Genomic DNA, 20,335 nt, shown 5'->3' on the forward strand with positions numbered 1-20,335 from the left:
AAGCAGAACTGCTTATCACTGGCTGTAACATGTTGATGTTGCCTTCTTTCCTGCCTGGCTTCCTTCCTCATCTGATGATTACTGCTGCAGTTGCTCTTCCCCTAGTAAATGCAAGGATCTTTTAAATGCAGTACTGTAAAATATGCAGCAGGCCACAATGATGTGTGACACCTTAATATATATAACCATAATATTGCAAGGACCTCCCATCTGACTTTCTGTTGCAAAAATTCATTCACATCCTTCAGTATATCTGTACTGCTTGAGAGACGTAGGGTTTCACAAAGGTGTTTAGCATTAGAGTCTGGAGGTGATGTCCCTTGCCATCAGCCAAACTTGTTGCAAAGTCAAAGACAGAGAAGCTGGGAGCTTTGTACAGACCTGCATGATGTTAACTGTTCCTATCATTGGCACTGTGCATCAACCATGCATCAGTCTTTTCTTTTGATGAACGTTGCTAACTGATGCCCTAATATGAATAAGTACAGAAGTATTTGTTCAAGTAGCAGGGGCAGTTCTAAATCAAATGGCCAATTCAACCTGCAGATTTACATTTAATATGTTCATGCTCAATGACAACACATATCAGGTCAATCATGTTTCGCATATATAGGAATGACAAGTTCTGACCTGTTGCATGCTGAGATGAGTAGGAATGGTGATCTATTTGTTGGCCCTCAAAATCCATCATTGGTTACGTCTCTTTTGCAGCTGTGAACTGCAGACTCAATCATTTATAGTAAACTGAAAGGATATGCATGTTGGTGGCAACTTTAAGGAATATGTACAAGTTATATTGCAGGAGTCGGGCAGACTTCTGTGATAACCTATCAGGTGAAGTTGCACTACTTTTCTGTTAGACCCAGGTATAAACCCACCAGAGTACTAAATCCACTGTAGCCTTGCTGTGAACATACAGCTATTCCCCCGATGTAGGCCTTGTTGGTAGGGTTGAGAATGCACAGAACATGTGTAAATTTGAATTAGAATGAAACGGTACTAGCTACCGCATCAGCAACAAACAACCAATGACCATGAACTGGAACCTCATTTGCCTGGAAAGGCTACCTCACGAGCATCAAAAACAAATATTGGTTGGGGTGGCAATCATGTGATCTGGAACAGACATGACTTTAATCAACCCTATTCACTCCTAGCAAACAAGGGGTTGACAAAGCATTCAGTGAGGACAAAGTTATTCATTGGATTCATTCAAGAAATGGAAGTTTTAGTTAGAAAATGAACAACTATCTTTATCATTTAATATAAAAGATTTCTGACAATACAGTAGTTCCAGATAATTAAATGATTTGCCCATTTGATCAGGAAAGTCAAGCTCTCCGGCAGCTTGATGAACTGAGCAACAATTTTAAACTTTCATGAATGTCACTGAACCATTGTACAGATGGAAGGTTTCCCCATCATCCATGAAAAAAACAATTCAGTAGCTGGATTACTTGCAATGAGCTCTTTAAAATGCAAGCTCACCAAAAGCAAATTTCTGCTGATCTCTTCGAAATCTAGCACATAAGTCAGTGCAAAACAGCACAAACAAGATCCAATTTTGAGAACAAACGCTCTGTGTTCTGTGTAATGGCCAACCTGGTATTAACTCAGGCCATTTGCCAGATGTCTGGTAGCCTTCAATATGCCATTAGACTTGTCACTTACGTAAATAAGGAGCCCAAAGCTCATTTTAGGCTCTTGCACTGAAATTTATATTGACATTTAGTCTGCCCTGTTCATGGTTCTTCAGGTACATTGACTAACTTAAAATAATTTTCCTTCGGAGCCAGCAGCAGGATGATTCATTGCAGCTGAAAAGCTCTAACAGCCAGAGCTGGCCTGAAATCAGTTCCCATTCCATAATTCTTCCCACTCTCCCCAGAGACTTACTTAGAGATAACTTAAAGCAGCTGTCCCAAAATTCACTGACTGAATTTGGTGACAGTCATGCAGAGACACAAAAAAAATCACTGGCAGATCATCTTGAGGAACATCAATTTCTCAAAATACTCAATGAGCCTCCACAATCACGCAAAAGGATTATTATTTGAATGCATTGAATCCCAGAAACTAGACTAAATTAATGCTTTAGAGATAATGGGAACTGCAGATGCTGGAGATTCCAAGATAATAAAATGTGAGGCTGGATGAACACAGCAGGCCAAGCAGCATCTCAGGAGCACAAAAGCTGACGTTTCGGGCCTAGACCCTTCATCAGAGAGGGGGATGGGGGGAGGGAACTGGAATAAATAGGGAGAGAGGGGGAGGCGGACCGAAGATGGAGAGTAAAGAAGATAGGTGGAGAAGGTGTGGGTGGGGAGGTAGGGAGGGGATAGGTCAGTCCAGGGAAGACGGACAGGTCAAGGAGGTGGGATGAGGTTAGTAGGTAGCTGGGGGTGCGGCTTGGGGTGGGAGGAAGGGATGGGTGAGAGGAAGAACCGGTTAGGGAGGCAGAGACAGGTTGGACTGGTTTTGGGATGCAGTGGGTGGGGGGGAAGAGCTGGGCTGGTTGTGTGGTGCAGTGGGGGGAGGGGATGAACTGGGCTGGTTTAGGGATGCAGTGGGGGAAGGGGAAATTTTGAAACTGGTGAAGTCCACATTGATACCATATGGCTGCAGGGTTCCCAGGCGGAATATGAGTTGCTGTTCCTGCAACCTTCGGGTGGCATCATTGTGGCAGTGCAGGAGGCCCATGATGGACATGTCATCAAGAGAATGGGAGGGGGAGTGGAAATGGTTTGCGACTGGGAGGTGCAGTTGTTTGTTGCGAACTGAGCGGAGGTGTTCTGCAAAGCGGTCCCCAAGCCTCCGCTTGGTTTCCCCAATGTAGAGAAAGCCGCACCGGGTACAGTGGATGCAGTATACCACATTGGCAGATGTGCAGGTGAACCTCTGCTTAATGTGGAATGAACACAGCAGGCCAAGCAGCATCTCAGGAGCACAAAAGCTGACGTTTCGGGCCTAGACCCTTCATCAGAGAGGGGGATGGGGGGAGGGAACTGGAATAAATAGGGAGAGAGGGGGAGGCGGACCGAAGATGGCTTTCTCTACATTGGGGAAACCAAGCGGAGGCTTGGGGACCGCTTTGCAGAACACCTCCGCTCAGTTCGCAACAAACAACTGCACCTCCCAGTCGCAAACCATTTCCACTCCCCCTCCCATTCTCTTGATGACATGTCCATCATGGGCCTCCTGCACTGCCACAATGATGCCACCCGAAGGTTGCAGGAACAGCAACTCATATTCCGCCTGGGAACCCTGCAGCCATATGGTATCAATGTGGACTTCACCAGTTTCAAAATTTCCCCTTCCCCCACTGCATCCCTAAACCAGCCCAGTTCATCCCCTCCCCCCACTGCACCACACAACCAGCCCAGCTCTTCCCCCCCACCCACTGCATCCCAAAACCAGTCCAACCTGTCTCTGCCTCCCTAACCGGTTCTTCCTCTCACCCATCCCTTCCTCCCACCCCAAGCCGCACCCCCAGCTACCTACTAACCTCATCCCACCTCCTTGACCTGTCCGTCTTCCCTGGACTGACCTATCCCCTCCCTACCTCCCCACCCACACCTTCTCCACCTATCTTCTTTACTCTCCATCTTCGGTCCGCCTCCCCCTCTCTCCCTATTTATTCCAGTTCCCTCCCCCCATCCCCCTCTCTGATGAAGGGTCTAGGCCCGAAACGTCAGCTTTTGTGCTCCTGAGATGCTGCTTGGCCTGCTGTGTTCATCCAGCCTCACATTTTATTAAATTAATGCTTTGCTTTCTTTTATTTCTGCCCAAACTATTACCAATCCCATCTGAAATTTTCTTCTAATTCCACATGCTTTAATTTTTTTCAATCTTGTTATACAAAGCTTATCATTTATATTCTGAAAGCCAACGTAGGATAAATTATAGATAATTGCCAATCCACCATCTCAGCAACCTCCTCACTAGTCAGACATGATCCAACCTTCACAAACTGATCTGTTTTCATCCATTTATACTGATCAAAATGTTCAAGTTACTCTATAAGGATAATGAAAAAGTGCATCAACAATTTGATATTTTTTAAAGAAGAAATACAATTTCAGTCAAGATATTTTTGAAATATTTAATCACAAATTATTTAATACTTCACTGCTCATTGTAAAGTTCTGTAAACTACTACTGCCCTCAAGTGGCTTCAATAGAGGTATGGCCGAATTTCAACTTGGACGTGAGTGCTGGAGTTATCCAGTGGAATTCGAGAGTCATTTCCTCCCCCAACCAAGTGGGAAATACTAGTTGTCTTCAGGCCAGGACAGAGTGGCTGCTACTACTGGGGATCAGAAATCTGAACATGAAGCAAAGTTAAGTGTCTGGAGGCAATCAAAGTCTAGCAGATAAAAGGGAGCCTGAGAGATTCAAATCTTTCTCACGGGGTTTGGAGGAACATTGCTGTTCCTCCCGGTTCACAAGGAAACAAAAAGAAAACATCAAACATATTTTGAGGAAATAGGGTATTCGCAATGCCTACACCGACCTAACAGGCAAAGTGGGGGAAAAGTCATCCAAAACCAAGGCTTTTGGAAAGCAGTGCTAGCAGTTATTGACCTACTGCCTTAGTAAATATACAGACTATAGGTAAAGGATCCACCGTCAGCCAAGAACACTGGGATATAATTCACAATCACTTTTGTCTCAGTCTGTCTCCCAATCTTTTCCACAGTTTACCTCTAAGAACATTAAGTAAGGAATGAGAATAGGCCATTTAGCCCATTATCAGTTCTCACTGATAATTTTGCCTATACTCTAATTCAGACCTTCCCAGATCCATTTAATCTAAGTTTGAATGATAAACTTTTCACCTGATTAGTTAACTTTATTTCTCTTTTCACAGATGCAGCCCTGATCTGCTCAGTACTTCTCACATTTTGTGCCTTTATTTTTCAATTTCACATAGTATTGCCATTTTATGGGCCTAAAACAGTTGCAAAAAATGATCAATTTCGCAGAATATTGACCAACAGCCAGTTTACCTGTGAATTTCAGGCTGTTTTTCATAAGGAAACCTCCTGCACTCACTTTTTCAAGATATTTGTTCATGGGATGTGGGCTTCACTGGCTCAGCTAACATTTAGCGTCCATCCCCAATTGCCCAGGCGGCAGTTCAAAGGCAACCACATTGCAATGGGTCTGGACTTACATGTAGGCCAGACCAGGTAAGAATGGCAAATTTTCCTAACAGATATTAGTGAACTGGATGGATTTTTATGATAATTGACAGGTGTTACCCTTAAGACAGTTTTGTTTTTAAACTCAGTTTGTTTTATTGAATTCAAATTTCACCATCCAGAACATTAACCTTTGGTTCAGGATTACTAACCTAATGACATTACAACTATGCCACTAAACCTCCTACACCCTTTCTGTACGCAGACTCTTAAGTTATGTTAATTAGTTGGAGTTTGCGATGAATAACTTGCAACTAGTATTTCTGCACCACAAGCAACCTAACCAGTGACCTCCTGCTCCACAAACAATTTAGGACCTTGACCAATCCAGCCTAGCCACTCCATACCCTGATTGCATAGATCTCAATATTGAAAGTAAACCGTAGCAAGGTGTAAAGCACAAACATTAAACTTAAAAACAGACTTACTATTGATTCAATACTTACATCTCGAGGACTGAATACTAATTCACACTTAATACTCTCTTTCCCGCTTAGAGAAATAATATACAACTGATGATCCATCAGATCTTGCGTTGCATCTGCAGGCAAAAATAAAAATTATAATTAGAACCAGTAACAGACTTATTTATTCAGGTAAAGTGAAAACAAACTTTAATCCTGTTACACTGTAATGAATTTTTAAAAATCTATAGGACTGCAATTAGAGAATAACAGAGGCCCTGACATTTACAGAGAAGCATGGAAGGAGCAGTTTAGTGTGGTAGTTACAGGGGAACCCAGAAATTCCAAAAGTAAAGAAGTTGCAAGAAGTCAAGATTAGAAGCAGGAGAAAGTCACTTGGCCACTTGAACCTGCTCTGTCAGTCAATGAAATGGGGGTGATCTGATTATAGCCTCAACACCACTTACCTGACCATCCCATACAACACTGGACTTCATTGTTGCTCAAAAATCTATTCAACTCATCCTTGGACATATTCAATCAATACCTATTACTACTCCCTGGCAAGGAGAATTCCACACACTAATGATCGTCTTAGAGGAAGAATAATCTTTGCCTGTCTTAAATGTGGGACACCCTAATTTTTAAATGGTGCATCCAGTTCTAGACTGCCCCAAAATGGAAAACATCTACTCAACATCCATGCCATCAAGTTTTCACAGAACCTTAAATATTTCAATAATAATACTTCTCACTCACCTAAATCCCTATAGGTATCAACGCAAGGTGTTCAACTTTCCGCGAGAGATAATCCTCGGAACTCATCAAGTGACCTTTTTTCTGAAATATTTCTAATGCCATTATAAGCTCTCTCAAGAAAAAAGACAAAATTGGGATGCAGTATTCCAAAGAGGACTAACTATAGCTCTGTACAGTTACAGCAAAATTTCCTGACCTTTGTATTCAATTCCATTTGCAACTCATATCAATATTCCATTATCTTCCTGACCACACTTAAAAAAATTTCTTTGTGGTACATGGGCATCACTGACAAACCCAGCATTTATTACCCATTGGAAAGGCAATGATGAGCTATTTTGGGGCTGTAGGTACACCCACAGTGCTGTTAGAAAGCAGATTCATGACTTTGACCCAGCAATGCTGAAGGAATGGCAATATAGTTCCAAGTCAGAATGGGCTGTGTCTTGGAGGGGAATTTTCAGGAGGTGGTGTTTCCATGTATTTGCTGCCTTTATGATTAGATTAGATTAGATCCCCTACAGTGTGGAAACAGGCCCTTCGGCCCAACAAGTCACACCATCCCTTGAAGCATCCCACGCAGACCCATCCCCCTAAAACCCACACACCCCTGTACACTACAGGCAATTTAGCATGGCTGCTCCACCTAGCCTAGACATCTTTGGACTGTGGGATGAAACAGGAGCACCTGGAGGAAACCCACACAGACACAGGGAGAATGTGCAAACTCCGCACAGACAGTCACCCGAGGCTGGAATTGAACCCCGGTCCCTGGCGCTGTGAGGCTACAGTGCTAACCACTGAGCCACCGTGCCACCCAACTGCTTCTAGATGGCAGAGGTTGAGAATTTGAAGGTATCTTTCATTTGGTCTTTGAGGTATTTAGTCTCTTCATCCAAGTCATTAAAATGCATTATAAATAGTTGATCCCAGCAACGATCCCTTTGGCATTCCACCTGTAAGAATTCGCTGGCCTAAAAATAATCTACTTATCCCTACTGTTTGCTTCTGTCAGCTTATCAATCGTCAAACCCTGATAATATTTTACCCCCTAAGCGATGAGCTCTCAACTGGTGCAGTAAAAATTGTACAACACCTTTTTGAATGCCTGGTGGAAATCGAAGTACACCACATCTCCAGGTTCCTCTTTATCTACAATGCTGTTACTTGTCTGATACGACTTCACTTTCACAAAATTGTACTGAATGAAAAACAGAAACTGTTAAAGAACTCATCAGATCTTGCAGCTGAAGGCTAACTGAAGAAGGGGATCATTGGACTTGTAACTTTAATTCTGTTTTATCTCCACAGATGAAACCAGATCTTTTGAGTTTCTCCAGCAATTTCTGTTTTGTTTCAGTTTCCAGCATACACAGTTCTTTGTTTTATTTTTACTGTACTGACTCTACCTGCATTATAATTTTCCAAACATCCCCTTACAACCTCCTTAATAATGAATTCTCGCTTTATTTCATTGACTGATGTCGAACTGGTCCATAGATTATTTCTTTCTGTTTCCTTCCTTTCTTGAACAGAAGTATTACATTAGCAATTTTTCAATCCACTGGGAGCTGTTGTATTCTTGTGTCCCTTAACACAACAACATTATTCTCATACAGGATTGATAGGTAGCATAGGTTCAATTTACCTAAAAAATTCGAAAAGACTGACCTAAAATAGAAACTGATAAATTACATTGTAATTGCAAATTGCATCCTAAGTCTAGATTGTTGTTGCTTGTAATCCTTCAAATTGCAGGTCATGTGGTGTCATCCTGCTACTTGGCTCATGAGCATATTCAAATATATGCACGGAGAATGAAAAGTACATATGTAACCACTTACCCTATAGCGAATACTAAAATGAGTTTAAAAGTCTAAAGGTCTATAAAATATGTAGATAGTTTGACAATCAATCCAGATTTTATGCTGGTATAACCTCTGGAGACCTAGACTTGTAGATGATTATGGCCAGTTCATGGTGACTGATGGTTAACTACCCAGCTCTGTTTAAATTCTATGCCACGTAGGAGACATATGTCCACATCAGGATAGTCTGTGATGTAGTGATAAAATTGGAATTGATATCAGATAGAAAGAAGGCCAGCAGCAGCTTTTGCCTACTGAAAGTTGCTGTGAATCCAAGGCTGACAGCTCGTTTGCAATCTGACCTGGGAGACAGTGAATTGTGGAGCTGGATGAACACAGCAGGCCAAGCAGCATCTTAGGAGCACAAAAGCTGACGTTTTGGGCCTGGACCCTTCATCAGAAGAGGGGAATGGGGAGAGGATTCTGAAGTAAACAGGGAGAAGCGGGGTGGGGGGGAGGCAGACCAAAAATGAACTGAGGAGAAAATAGGTGGAGTGGAGAATATAGGTGGGGAGGTAGGGTGGGGACTCCCCACCTATACTCTCCTCTCCACCTATCTTCTCCTCTATCCATCTTTGGTCTGCCTCCCCCTCTCTCCCTATTTATTTCAGAATCCTCTCCCCATCCCCCTTTCTGATGAAGGGTCCAGGCCCGAAACGTCAGCTTTTGTGCTCCTGAGATGCTGCTTGGCCTGCTGTGTTCATCCAGCTCCACACTTTCACATCTCAGCTTCTCCAGCATCTGCAGTTCCTATTATCTCTGGGAGATAGTGGATGCTTTTAGAACAACCAGCCACCAGACGGTCAGGATCGTGAAGGGATGTAATGGCAGCAGGTCTTTTATAAAGAGGGCTTCTTGGGGTCGGGGTTTTAATGAAACATTGTAGCTAAAAGTCAATAAATTCTTGCTTCATGCTTCTCCAAAATCCAAAGAGAAGCTCTCCGTGACTATCTCTGAGTTTCAGCAGACTGTGATGGCAGACTGGCAGAAGCCTCAGAAAAATGGTGCAAATAGCTGAGAATGCTCATTACCCTTAAAAGCCACTTTTGCAAAGAATCTACCCATTTTACACTGAAAACAATAGAAAATCCTCAGAAATTCTAGGCTGTCTTTTAACAATTTAGTGAATAACTCCACAATCTGAATTTTGCCAATTATACCTGCAGAGGCTTCAAAATTCAGTGAGAAATCTCTGTACTTCGTAAAGTCAAATTCAAGCTTGATTGGTGATTCAGTTGAATTCATTAAAGTGAATGGGATCATGTAAGAAGAACCACAGTAAACACCATGGAACACAAAACATTTCTGCAGATAAAGAAGAGTGACATTAAAATAATGTTAGTTAAATTAAATAAATGAGATAAACATTGAAATGTTGTACAGAACATTCTACTTACAATTTTCTTCAAATTTATGGAACATACCGGCATTTTTGTAATAAAATGGTAGCGAGAAAGTAACATCAGAATTCATATAAGAAACTCAAAGTAAAACTTTGTGCAGAATCAAGGAGGAATTTTTTTTAAACAGCAAAATAATTTCCTCGTGTTTTGATTGTTAACTGTCTTCATAAAACCTTATACTGTACTATGTGATGCCACTTTGGAGCATGTTGGCAAATATCTTATTAATGAATTATGCATAATATGGCCAGATGAGATTATTTCCTTTCTTTTTAAAAGGACAATTAAAACATTTACTAACTCGGAAAACTAAGACTGCATTTAGACCAACCAGGCAATCAATCATTCATGTTAAGATAAAATTCACATTATCTGGCACTTACGGAATCTTAGACATGTACAGCACGGAAACAGACCTTTCAGTCCAACTCATCCATGCCAACTAGATATCCTAACTAAATCTAGATCCATTTGCCAATGTTTGTCCCTTATCCCTTTAGATCTTTCCTATTCACATACCCATCTAAATACATTTTAAATTTGAATTGTACCAGTCTCCACCACTTCTCCTGGCAGCTCATTCCATACAGGCACCACGCTCTGCATGAAAATGGTGCCCCTTATGATCCTTTTCAATCTTTCTCCTCCCACTTTAAACCTATGCCCTCTAGTTTTAGACTCTGTTACCCTGGGAAAAAGACATTGACTAGTCACCCTATCTAGGCCCTTCATGATTTTATAAACCTCTGTAAGGTTTAATTCACAAACCTGGAAAGGTATGCAGTATTTTCAATTTATCAAAATATTCATTACTAATATCACACTATTAATTCAATTCCAATGATGCTAACTAATTTCAATACTAGTATGAAGCCAGAATAAGTTTCTTTGAAATAATCATAAAGACAAATAATTGCTTAGTAGGACAAAACTTAAATGAGGAGACAATGGCCTCGTGGTATTATTGCTAAACTGTTAATCCAAAGACCCATATAATGTTCTAGGGACCTGTGTTCAGTTCCTGCCACGCCAGATGGTGAAATTTGAATTCAACAAAATACCTGAAATTAAGAATCTAATGACGACCATGAATCCATTGTCGACTGTTGGAAAAATTCATCTGGCTCACTAATGTCCTTCCAGGAAGGAAACTGCAATCCTGACCTGGTCTGGCCAATATGTACCTCCAGACCCACAGCAATGTGGTTGACTCTCAGCTGCCCTCTAGGCAATTAGGGATAGGCAACAAATGCTGCTGAGCCAGCAAAGTTCTTATTCCATGAATTAATCATAAAAAAATTACCAAAAGGAGACACAAAGTCAAAGCATTTTACCTTGCACTCATCATGACTGGAATGCAAGAAATCAGGGTTGGAAAATGAACACAAATTATACAGGTTGAGAAAAAGGTGTGGATTTGTTGGGCTGTCATCACATTGTATATACTGTGTTACTTTAACAGTTCACACAGTAAGCAGGTGGCTAGAGTCTTACTCATGAGGTTGCCAATAAGATTGATACTGTTGTGCATGGAACTACAGGAATCCTAACATGAATATCAACCAGTGAATTCACAGGGAGTGAATGATGTCAGGCATTGTCAATGGTGAGGTTGGAGAATCCAACAGGATCTAATACAATTGGGAAAAAGTCTCAAATCTGCCTTTGGGGTTAGGAGTCTCAAAACTATTCTGCCTCAACCTTCATAGGAAATAAATTGATCTGACAGTAATCCTCGAAACAAGAAGGGTCTACCAAGTCAGGGCATTTTCAGATTCAAGCTACCCACCTCAGAAGTGAAAATTCAGCTCATAAACTCTCTGACAAAAACCCAAAGATTCTTAGTCCTGAAAAGTGCCCAGTGTACTTCAGACTATCCTGGAAGGGTGGAATAACTCCAACCCACCCTTTATTTGCACATGGAAAGTCCTTGACACTGATCCAGCTTTCCCAGGGCTAGCTCTCAGAGTGACCAGGATGTCTGACACTCCAGTACTTACCTGTCAACCAGGACTCCCTCATTGGACCAGATTAACAGCTCCAATCAGGGAACTTATATTCTATGAGGTCCACTTGGCTGACTTTGTTACAATCATGACAGAAGCCAGCTGTTTCATGCTGCTACTCCACAGTAGCAACAAGAGTGGTGTTCACCATTAACAGGATGCTACCAAGAAATTATTATGACTATGACAAAATGAGTAATGTGGCATTTGAATTTCAGTGTCAGTGTGATACCAGATATGTAGGAGCTAAATCCCCAAGACTGGCAGATTGGATCAAACAGCATGTCCTTTTTGTTGTTTGTAACAAGTAAGCTATTGATCATATTCAATCAGACCCCACTTGCAAAACTCACAACACATTTGTCAACATTAGATGTAATTCTGCAATTGAGCAATTTGCTGGACAATACTGAATGCGTGAAGAATTACGCTGACAATCAATTCAGAATTGTCAGTCAGCTTTGAATTGTGATACACTTATATATACTGGAAGTTACATGTATGTATCTTAAGGGGTCTGTTCTTTACTGACAGAAAAATTATATACACGTACGACACCTGTTTCAACTCAACAAAATGTTGACAGCCATTTGTTAGTTAATTTCTGAGGGTAATGCCCTGACCAAGCAAAGTCTACCTAGTTGTTTTAAAATTTGAGGAAAGCCTGCTTATAACTCAATCAGCATTAATGGGAACATTCCCAGCCTGCACTCTCTTTTTATGCAATCTGAATGATGGTTTTCCCTTGTATTGGTATTCTTGCAAGATGAAAAGCTTCGATAAATTGTTTGATTTTCTTCATCGATGCAAAGTTTTAATAGATGTGGTGGAGACTGCACCATACATAGAGATCACCTCTTTGAAGCAGGCTTTGATTGTCTCATTGGTGATTTCCAAAGGGAGTGTTTAGAGGCCTCTCAAGCAAACGCTTAGAAAATTTTAGTTTTAGAGTTTTCAAGGACCATGAGCATGAAATAATTCAGATTTAAAGTAAAGAAATACCAGGAAAATACTGACCACATCAATTTCTGCCATTGGTCTTATCACTGATCCACCAACCCGCAGTTTCAATAGTTTTGAATTACGAATGTCTAGCTGCGAAAATACCATAAATATTTAATCAGGAAATACAGAATCTCAGTGCCTTGCAAAATAATCAGCTGTTTATTCTTCAATAATTTTGCTAAAAATGTTTGTTTTCGATTTACCTTTAATCTGGTATCAAATTTAAACACTGTTGTTGGGTGGAAGAAAATTTTGAAAAGCACATAACCCCCAACAGGCACTATTCCATAAGTAGGGGTTACAGTCATTCCAGGAACGGGATGCACATTTCTTACCTTATCAGGAGAAAGAAGGACAATATAAATTTGAAGCAAGCTACATTACTGAATAAACATGGGAATATGATTTGATCCTTTTGCCAACAACCTGAAAAAAGAACTCAGTAAAATATCCCAAAAGTTGACAAGCTATTTACTGGGATAAGGGTTCAGTCCTATGGGGAACGATTGCATCAGCAAGGCCCAAATTCTCTTGAATTTGGAAGATTGAGAAGGGATTTCACTGAAACATCTCAATTGCTGAAGGGACTTGACAAGGTGGATGCCTGGAAGACATTCCACTGCACTGTAGACTCTAAAACCTAAGTTTTAGGTGCAGCCTTCGAGTGAGGGACCAGCCTCCTATACCAGACAAGAAATTTTTTCACTCAGAATGTTGTGCAACTTCAGCATTCCCTGGCAAATGGTCTGTTGGTCTTTACTGAGGAGCATTACAGTGCAGGAATAAAGATGTCTCTTGCTACAATTGAAAAAAACCTTGATGAGCCATCATACAAATCCAACTGTATTTTCATCAAACAAACATTGAGAAAGAAATAGAAACAGTAACCTAATTTAAAAAATCAGTAACTCACAGACCTTAAAGTAAACATGATATTGTCCATAATTTTTAAGAATAGCTGTTTTCATGGTAGTTAAATTCCAAGGAGCAGACTTAAAAAGCAGACGATTCTCGGCAAAGCGAATATTTACACGGCCAAGCTTCAAAACAAAAGAGAATTGCCATTTTGATTAGATATTGCACCAAATTATTGTGACTGTTATAACAGGTTAATTCAGATTTATTGTATAGCTAAACATTTAACACTGGATCTCATGCGCATCGTGCACAGTTAATTCAGAAAATATATTGTGATGTAACTGTCCCTGTCAGCTTTGCATTGCTGTTCCTCTCTGTGCACTTTTACTGCTGTCACACTGGAATGCATTTTGGTTCTCTCTGTGTTTTGTTCCACAATCTTGGTGATTTTTTTCTGCTTTCAACTTTTAGATGGCGTGGTGAGTGGCATGCTATCGCGTTGTGTGGAAAGTAGCTTATGAGAGCTATTTTTTCCCATGGGAGCGAATACATAAATGCGCTTTGTCACTGACCAGCTCCGTTCTCATCCAATCATCTCTCGTGATTCATATTGTCTCATTCTTTTTGACTTCCCCAACACATTCATTTCCTTGGAGATAGCAAGAACTGCAGATGCTGGAGTCAGAGTCAACACATTGTAGAGATGGAGGAACACAGCAGGTCAGGCAGCATCAGAGGAGTAGGAAAGTCGATGTTTCAGGTCAGGACCCTTTTTACAACTGTTCAGCCAATTCTGAAGAAGGGTCCCGACCTGAAACATCGACTTTCCTGCTCCAAATTGCTTCATTTGATGTGGAAAGGAGGTTGTTTTCCTTGAAAGGCCCCTAAGAGACTCTCTGAAACTTTTTCTGAGAAAAGCACTTATTGAGCAGTAGGCGTTTATGAGGCAATAAGTCGACTGAGATTCTGAACATACGAGGGATGCTTGATCTCCATAGGAAAAATCTATTTTTTAACAAGTCTCAGATATTTAACAGATAGCTAGTCATTTCTAGAGTGTAAAGTGGAGTTGGACATCAGGACCACGTTGAAATCCTGACACAGCTGACTTCAACGGGCCAATTAGCCAGGAAATTGAAATTTCCAATGTGCAATTCCTCTGCCTCTGGAACCCATTAAAGTGGGAGAACTTGGATGCTTCCAACACTTTTAGGCTGAATAGTTTACTAGAAAAGAGGATTAAAAATCTGCACTAACTTCTGGGTGACTATAAAACTTATGTGATCGAGCATCCTGCCAACTAACTGGCAATCTATCCACCTCATCCAAGTGGCACCCAAACCATCTTCCAACACACCCATCCGATCCCATCAGATCCCCACATCTGCCTTACTAATCTTTTCATCGTAGTTGTCAAAGAGGCTGCCTGTACCACTGAACATTTAAACTTCAGAATATGGCACACTTTTTACTATGAAAGAATGTGTAATTTCAATGATAATTCTCTCCACTGTTAGCTCTGATGTTTTCTGAACAGGTCTGTGCAATTTCTTAACAGAAGGTCCCCATCCACAAATCTTGAATGCGGAACTGAATCTCCCACTTCCTACAGGCTAAGGGGGTGGCCATGGGCACCCGCATGGGCCCCAGCTATGCCTGCCTCTTTGTAGGTTACGTGGAACAGTCCCTCTTCCGCACCTACACAGGCCCCAAGCCCCACCTCTTCCTCCGGTACATTGATGACTGTATCGGCGCCGCCTCTTGCTCCCCAGAGGAGCTCGAACAGTTCATCCACTTCACCAACACCTTCCACCCCAACCTTCAGTTCACCTGGGCCATCTCCAGCACATCCCTCACCTTCCTGGACCTCTCAGTCTCCATCTCAGGCAACCAGCTTGTAACTGATGTCCATTTCAAGCCCACCGACTCCCACAGCTACCTAGAATACACCTCCTCCCACCCACCCTCCTGCAAAAATTCCATCCCCTATTCCCAATTCCTCCGCCTCCGCCGCATCTGCTCCCACGATAAGACATTCCACTCCCGCACATCCCAGATGTCCAAGTTCTTTAAGGACCGCAACTTTCCCCCCACGGTGATCGAGAACGCCCTTGACCGCGTCTCCCGCATTTCCCGCGACAAATCCCTCACACCCCGCCCCCGCCACAACCGCCCCAAGAGGATCCCCCTCGTTCTCACACACCACCCTACCAACCTCCGGATACAACGCATTATCCTCCGACACTTCCGCCATTTACAATCCGACCCCACCACCCAAGACATTTTTCCATCCCCTCCCCTGTCTGCTTTCCGGAGAGACCACTCTCTCTGTGACTCCCTTGTTCGCTCCACACTGCCCTCCAACCCCACCACACCCGGCACCTTCCCCTGCAACCGCAGGAAGTGCTACACTTGTCCCCACACCTCCTCCCTCACCCCCATCCCAGGCCCCAAGATGACATTCCACATTAAGCAGAGGTTCACCTGCACATCTGCCAATGTGGTATACTGCATCCACTGTACCCGGTGCAGCTTCCTCTACATTGGGGAAACCAAGCGGAGGCTTGGGGACCGCTTTGCAGAACACCTCCACTCAGTTCGCAACAAACAACTGCACCTCCAGTCGCAAACCATTTCCACTCCCCCTCCCATTCTCTTGATGACATGTCCATCATGGGCCTCCTGCAGTGCCACAATGATGCCACCCAAAGGTTGCAGGAACAGCAACTCATATTCCGCCTGGGAACCCTGCAGCCATATGGTATCAATGTGGACTTCACCAGTTTCAAAATCTCCCCTTCCCCTACTGCATCCCTAAAACAGCCCAGTTCATCCCCTCCCCCCACTGCACCACACAACCAGCCCAGCTCTTCCCCCCCCCACCCACTGCATCCCAAAACCAGTCCAACCTGTCTCTGCCTCCCTAACCGGTTCTTCCTCTCACCCATCCCTTCCTCCCACCCCAAGCCGCACCCCCAGCTACCTACTAACCTCATCCCACCTCCTTGACCTGTCCGTCTTCCCTGGACTGACCTATTCCCTCCCTACCTCCCCACCTACACTCTCTCCACCTATCTTCTTTACTCTCCATCTTCGGTCCGCCTCCCCCTCTCTCCCTATTTATTCCAGTTCCCTCCCCCCATCCCCCTCTCTGATGAAGGGTCTAGGCCCGAAACGTCAGCTTTTGTGCTCCTGAGATGCTGCTTGGCCTGCTGTGTTCATCCAGCCTCACATTTTATTATCATGTAAAGACTGTATGTTTTTTATTTCTCTGTATTAGCTATTGTGGACTGAAATGGGAGAGAAACTGTTTTAAAATCCAAGAATTATTGAAGGATTGCAGCATTTTTCAAAAAATTACCTTACATTCCTGTAAGTGTTGATTGCACAACTGCTTGTTCAAGCGGCGGGAGAAGTTATTTGCAGATGAGCTGGAGCCAGTACATGAGGTACAAATGGAGATTCAGCCACAACAAGTAACTGTTTGGTTCATGAACCAGTGACAGTTTTTCAATGACAAAAGTCATCTGCCTACTAATAAGTATATGACCGGCTCCCAGGTAGCTGAACAGGCTGCGGGTGTGAATGTTTGAGTCAGAAATCATCGTACCACTGGAAATGAAGATGCTGTCCTTCCTCTGCAGTAAGATAAAAGTCTCAGGCTTAAAGAAAGCCAGCTTACTTTCCTTGTCAGTTGCTGCAAGCTCTGGATCCTAACCAATAAGCTAAAGACTTTATAAGAGTAAACCCAGTCACTCTATGCCTCTGACAAGCAAGTGAAACTATTGGAGAAGGAGCTTCAAGAAGCAGCAGGACCTGACAAGCCAACAAGATCATCTCAGCATACCCAGCAGACACGGACCATTGAATTGTCTTCCCAAGCTTTCCCTTCACCCATGACATCTATGTTTTATTTTCTCTGTCTGTATCTCTGAATGTATGTGTCTATATGGAGGAGGCAGTTTTATAAGAAGGTTAGAGTTTTAATTGGTAGACATGTTTAGACAGAGGGCATAAGTTTAAGATGAGGAGCCAGTAATTTAGAAGAGATTTGATAAAAATGATTTTCACCCAGAGGGTGGTAGACGTATGAAACTTGCTGCTAGAGAGGGTGGTGGAGGCTGGTATTCTAGCAACATTTCAGAAACATCTGGATGACTACTTTAAACAACAGGGTATAGTGGGCCATGGACAAAGTACTGGTCATTAGGATTAGTGTAGTTTGGTGTTTGTTGGTCGGCATAGACTTGGTGGGCTGAAGGCCTTGTCTAGCTAGCAACATCCCACCTACCACCCCATTCTAACATCAGCTGGATCCCTCAACAATACTACAGATTTGGAAGGCGCATTATCAATAGCTGCCACTGCTCCTGGTCGTGCAGACTGTAATGAAGCACTCCCAACCTCTGATTGACTAACAACTCTCTGGGGATGTTCAGACTACATTATCTTTCTATATGATCTTTCCACAATGGATTTAACAGAGGGCAGACTTCTGCCAATTGGATTAAATTCCAACCAACTCTCTGAAAGCACAGCAATCATTCAGCACTTCAATGAATTGCTAGTCTAAATTTGTGCACAACCGTCTGGAGTGGAACTTGAGCCCACCAGCCTTCAGGCTAAAGAAATGGTGGCAGTGGCCACAGGGCAATGAGACAATAGAACACGTGATCTAATGAAAAGGGTGTTTACAGATATCGCTTAATGAAATCTGAACTGAAAATGATTCTTTTCTGACCGAGGATTATATGAAAAGACTAAAAACAAAGCAAATGAAACATTCAAATTCACAAAAGATGTTGCTTTGAATCTGAAGATATTGCTTAATTTAGAACTTCTTAAACCCTTCATTGTCACATGACTACTGAGGGCAACTCTGTGTATTCTAATGAATCAGGAGAATTAAATGCCTGGGGTACAGATTATAAGTAAAATTTAACATGAACATAGTAATTCCACATCACATAAAAAAACATTCTAACAATTCTTTCAAGATTTTGAAGACAATGGATACAAAAGGTAAAGCATCCTCTAGTAGAGGACAGGAGAGGCTAACTCATATTCAGTAATAAATTACACATATATAAAGAATATATTCAAACTTGGTACAGAAGACCATTTCAAAATGAAATTGTACCTTAACAACACATTTCAATTTCAGTTTGTTCCCATGCTGTACAAGAAGGTCAAACGCTCCTTCCTTAGGGGAGAAGAATGAAGCGTGCCAGACCACTTCACATTCCAGATCATTGAAAGCATCCACAATGCCTGCATAAAATATAGTTTGTATGTACTTTTATAATGAACAGCATAATTGTAAGAAAAAAAGCTGAACTTGAGGTGACATTATGGGTATTTTTCTGTTCAGCTTCTCAATACCTAACTTTCCCCTCAATTGAATAATAGTGGCCATGTGTCCCATTGTATATGCATCAGCTCTTTGACAGAGCTGTCCAAGTAGCCCCAGTTCTGTCTCCAGAGCCCTGCATTCTTATTTTCCCTAAAGCTGTTATTCAGTTATCTTTTGAAAGTCACTGTTGAATCTACTTTCACTATTTTTTCGGATCATGCTTTCTAGGTCACAGGAACTTGTGACATAATGAAATAGGTAGTTAGATAAATAAATAAGGCTCGTGCTATGTGGAAAACTTGGACAGGCTTGGATTGAGATCCTTGGAGCAGCAAAGGTTGGGAAGTGACCAGATGGAACGGTATAAGATTATGAAGGGCACAGTTAGGGTGGATAGGAAGGCACTTTTTTTTAACTAGTCAAAGTGGAGTCAATATCCAAAAGATATAGATTTAAGGTAAGAGGAATTTCTAATACAGGACCATGACAAGGGGTTAGAAGGACTTATCAGCATTTGTAATTCTGAGGCTGCAAAGCCACACCAAGTGGAGAACAGGCCTAGGAAAGCTGCTCCCCAGGTTGCATTCTCTCTTACCTGGTGGCCCTGATTCAGGGGTGAGAAGCTGCACTGAGGAAAGCTCTTCTAAGGATGGAAGGATTTCCACCCCAGCAGACATGGATGTACGTTCCAATGGAGCTTGCAGAATGAGCAAGATAGGTGCAACCTAGAGACAGCACATCCAAATATTTCAGGACTCCGGGAGGGCATGATAAGTGAATGGCATAATACCTGCAGGTACCAAGCCTGATACTGTGAGCTTGACAGCATTCTTCTCCATAAAACTGTTGAGAAGAACAGTTCCCAGTTTCATTCATTCCTCTCTCTGTGCCAACCTCACATTCCTTTGTTCATTATTCATTCATGGGATGAGGGCATTGCTGGCTAGGTAGCATTTATTGCTCATCCCTAATTGCCCAGAGGGCAGTTAAGAGTCAACCACACTGCTGTGGGTCTGGAGTCACATGTAGGCCAGGTATGAACGACGGTTTCCTTCCCTAAACAGCATCAGTGAACCAGATGGGTTTTTCCAACATTTGACAATGGATTCATGATCATCATTAGACTCTTAATTCCTGATATTTATTGAATTCAAATTCCACCATGGCGGGATTTGAACTCAGGTCCCCAGAACAATATCTGGGTCTCTGGATTAAGAGTCCAGTGATAATACCACTCGGCCATCACCTCCCCTAAATCATTCTCCTCATCTAAGCTGCACGACACAGTCTCATCCTTTTCCTCTCTTGCAGAGTCAGCGTCATCAAATGTTGCCTTTCTCGCTCAAACCATTATGAATACTAACACATTTCTGTTTTCTCTGCTTGCAGAAGAGAACGCACAGTGTGGTGAAAGCAGAGACTGAGACTACATCTTTCCAGGTGGACCACAGTGTTCATTCCTTCTGCCATGTGAG

General features: G+C 42.3%; 1 protein-coding gene across 1 annotated transcript in view; it reads right to left on the reverse strand.

The window, feature by feature from the left end:
• Positions 1-20,335, reverse strand: part of LOC125456902 (cilia- and flagella-associated protein 47-like) — a 478,989-nt gene that overhangs the window by 393,772 nt on the left and 64,882 nt on the right. The window contains exons 17-22 of the mRNA XM_048540417.2: positions 18,648-18,778; positions 13,567-13,689; positions 12,853-12,984; positions 12,662-12,739; positions 9,396-9,540; positions 5,651-5,745 (exon numbers count right to left, since the gene is read on the reverse strand). Coding sequence (XP_048396374.2) covers positions 5,651-5,745; positions 9,396-9,540; positions 12,662-12,739; positions 12,853-12,984; positions 13,567-13,689; positions 18,648-18,778 — 704 coding nt within the window. The remainder of the gene's footprint in view (positions 1-5,650; positions 5,746-9,395; positions 9,541-12,661; positions 12,740-12,852; positions 12,985-13,566; positions 13,690-18,647; positions 18,779-20,335) is intronic.

This window comes from Stegostoma tigrinum, chromosome 12 (genome assembly GCF_030684315.1).
Source record: "Stegostoma tigrinum isolate sSteTig4 chromosome 12, sSteTig4.hap1, whole genome shotgun sequence".
NCBI classification, from domain to species: Eukaryota; Metazoa; Chordata; class Chondrichthyes; order Orectolobiformes; family Stegostomatidae; genus Stegostoma; species Stegostoma tigrinum.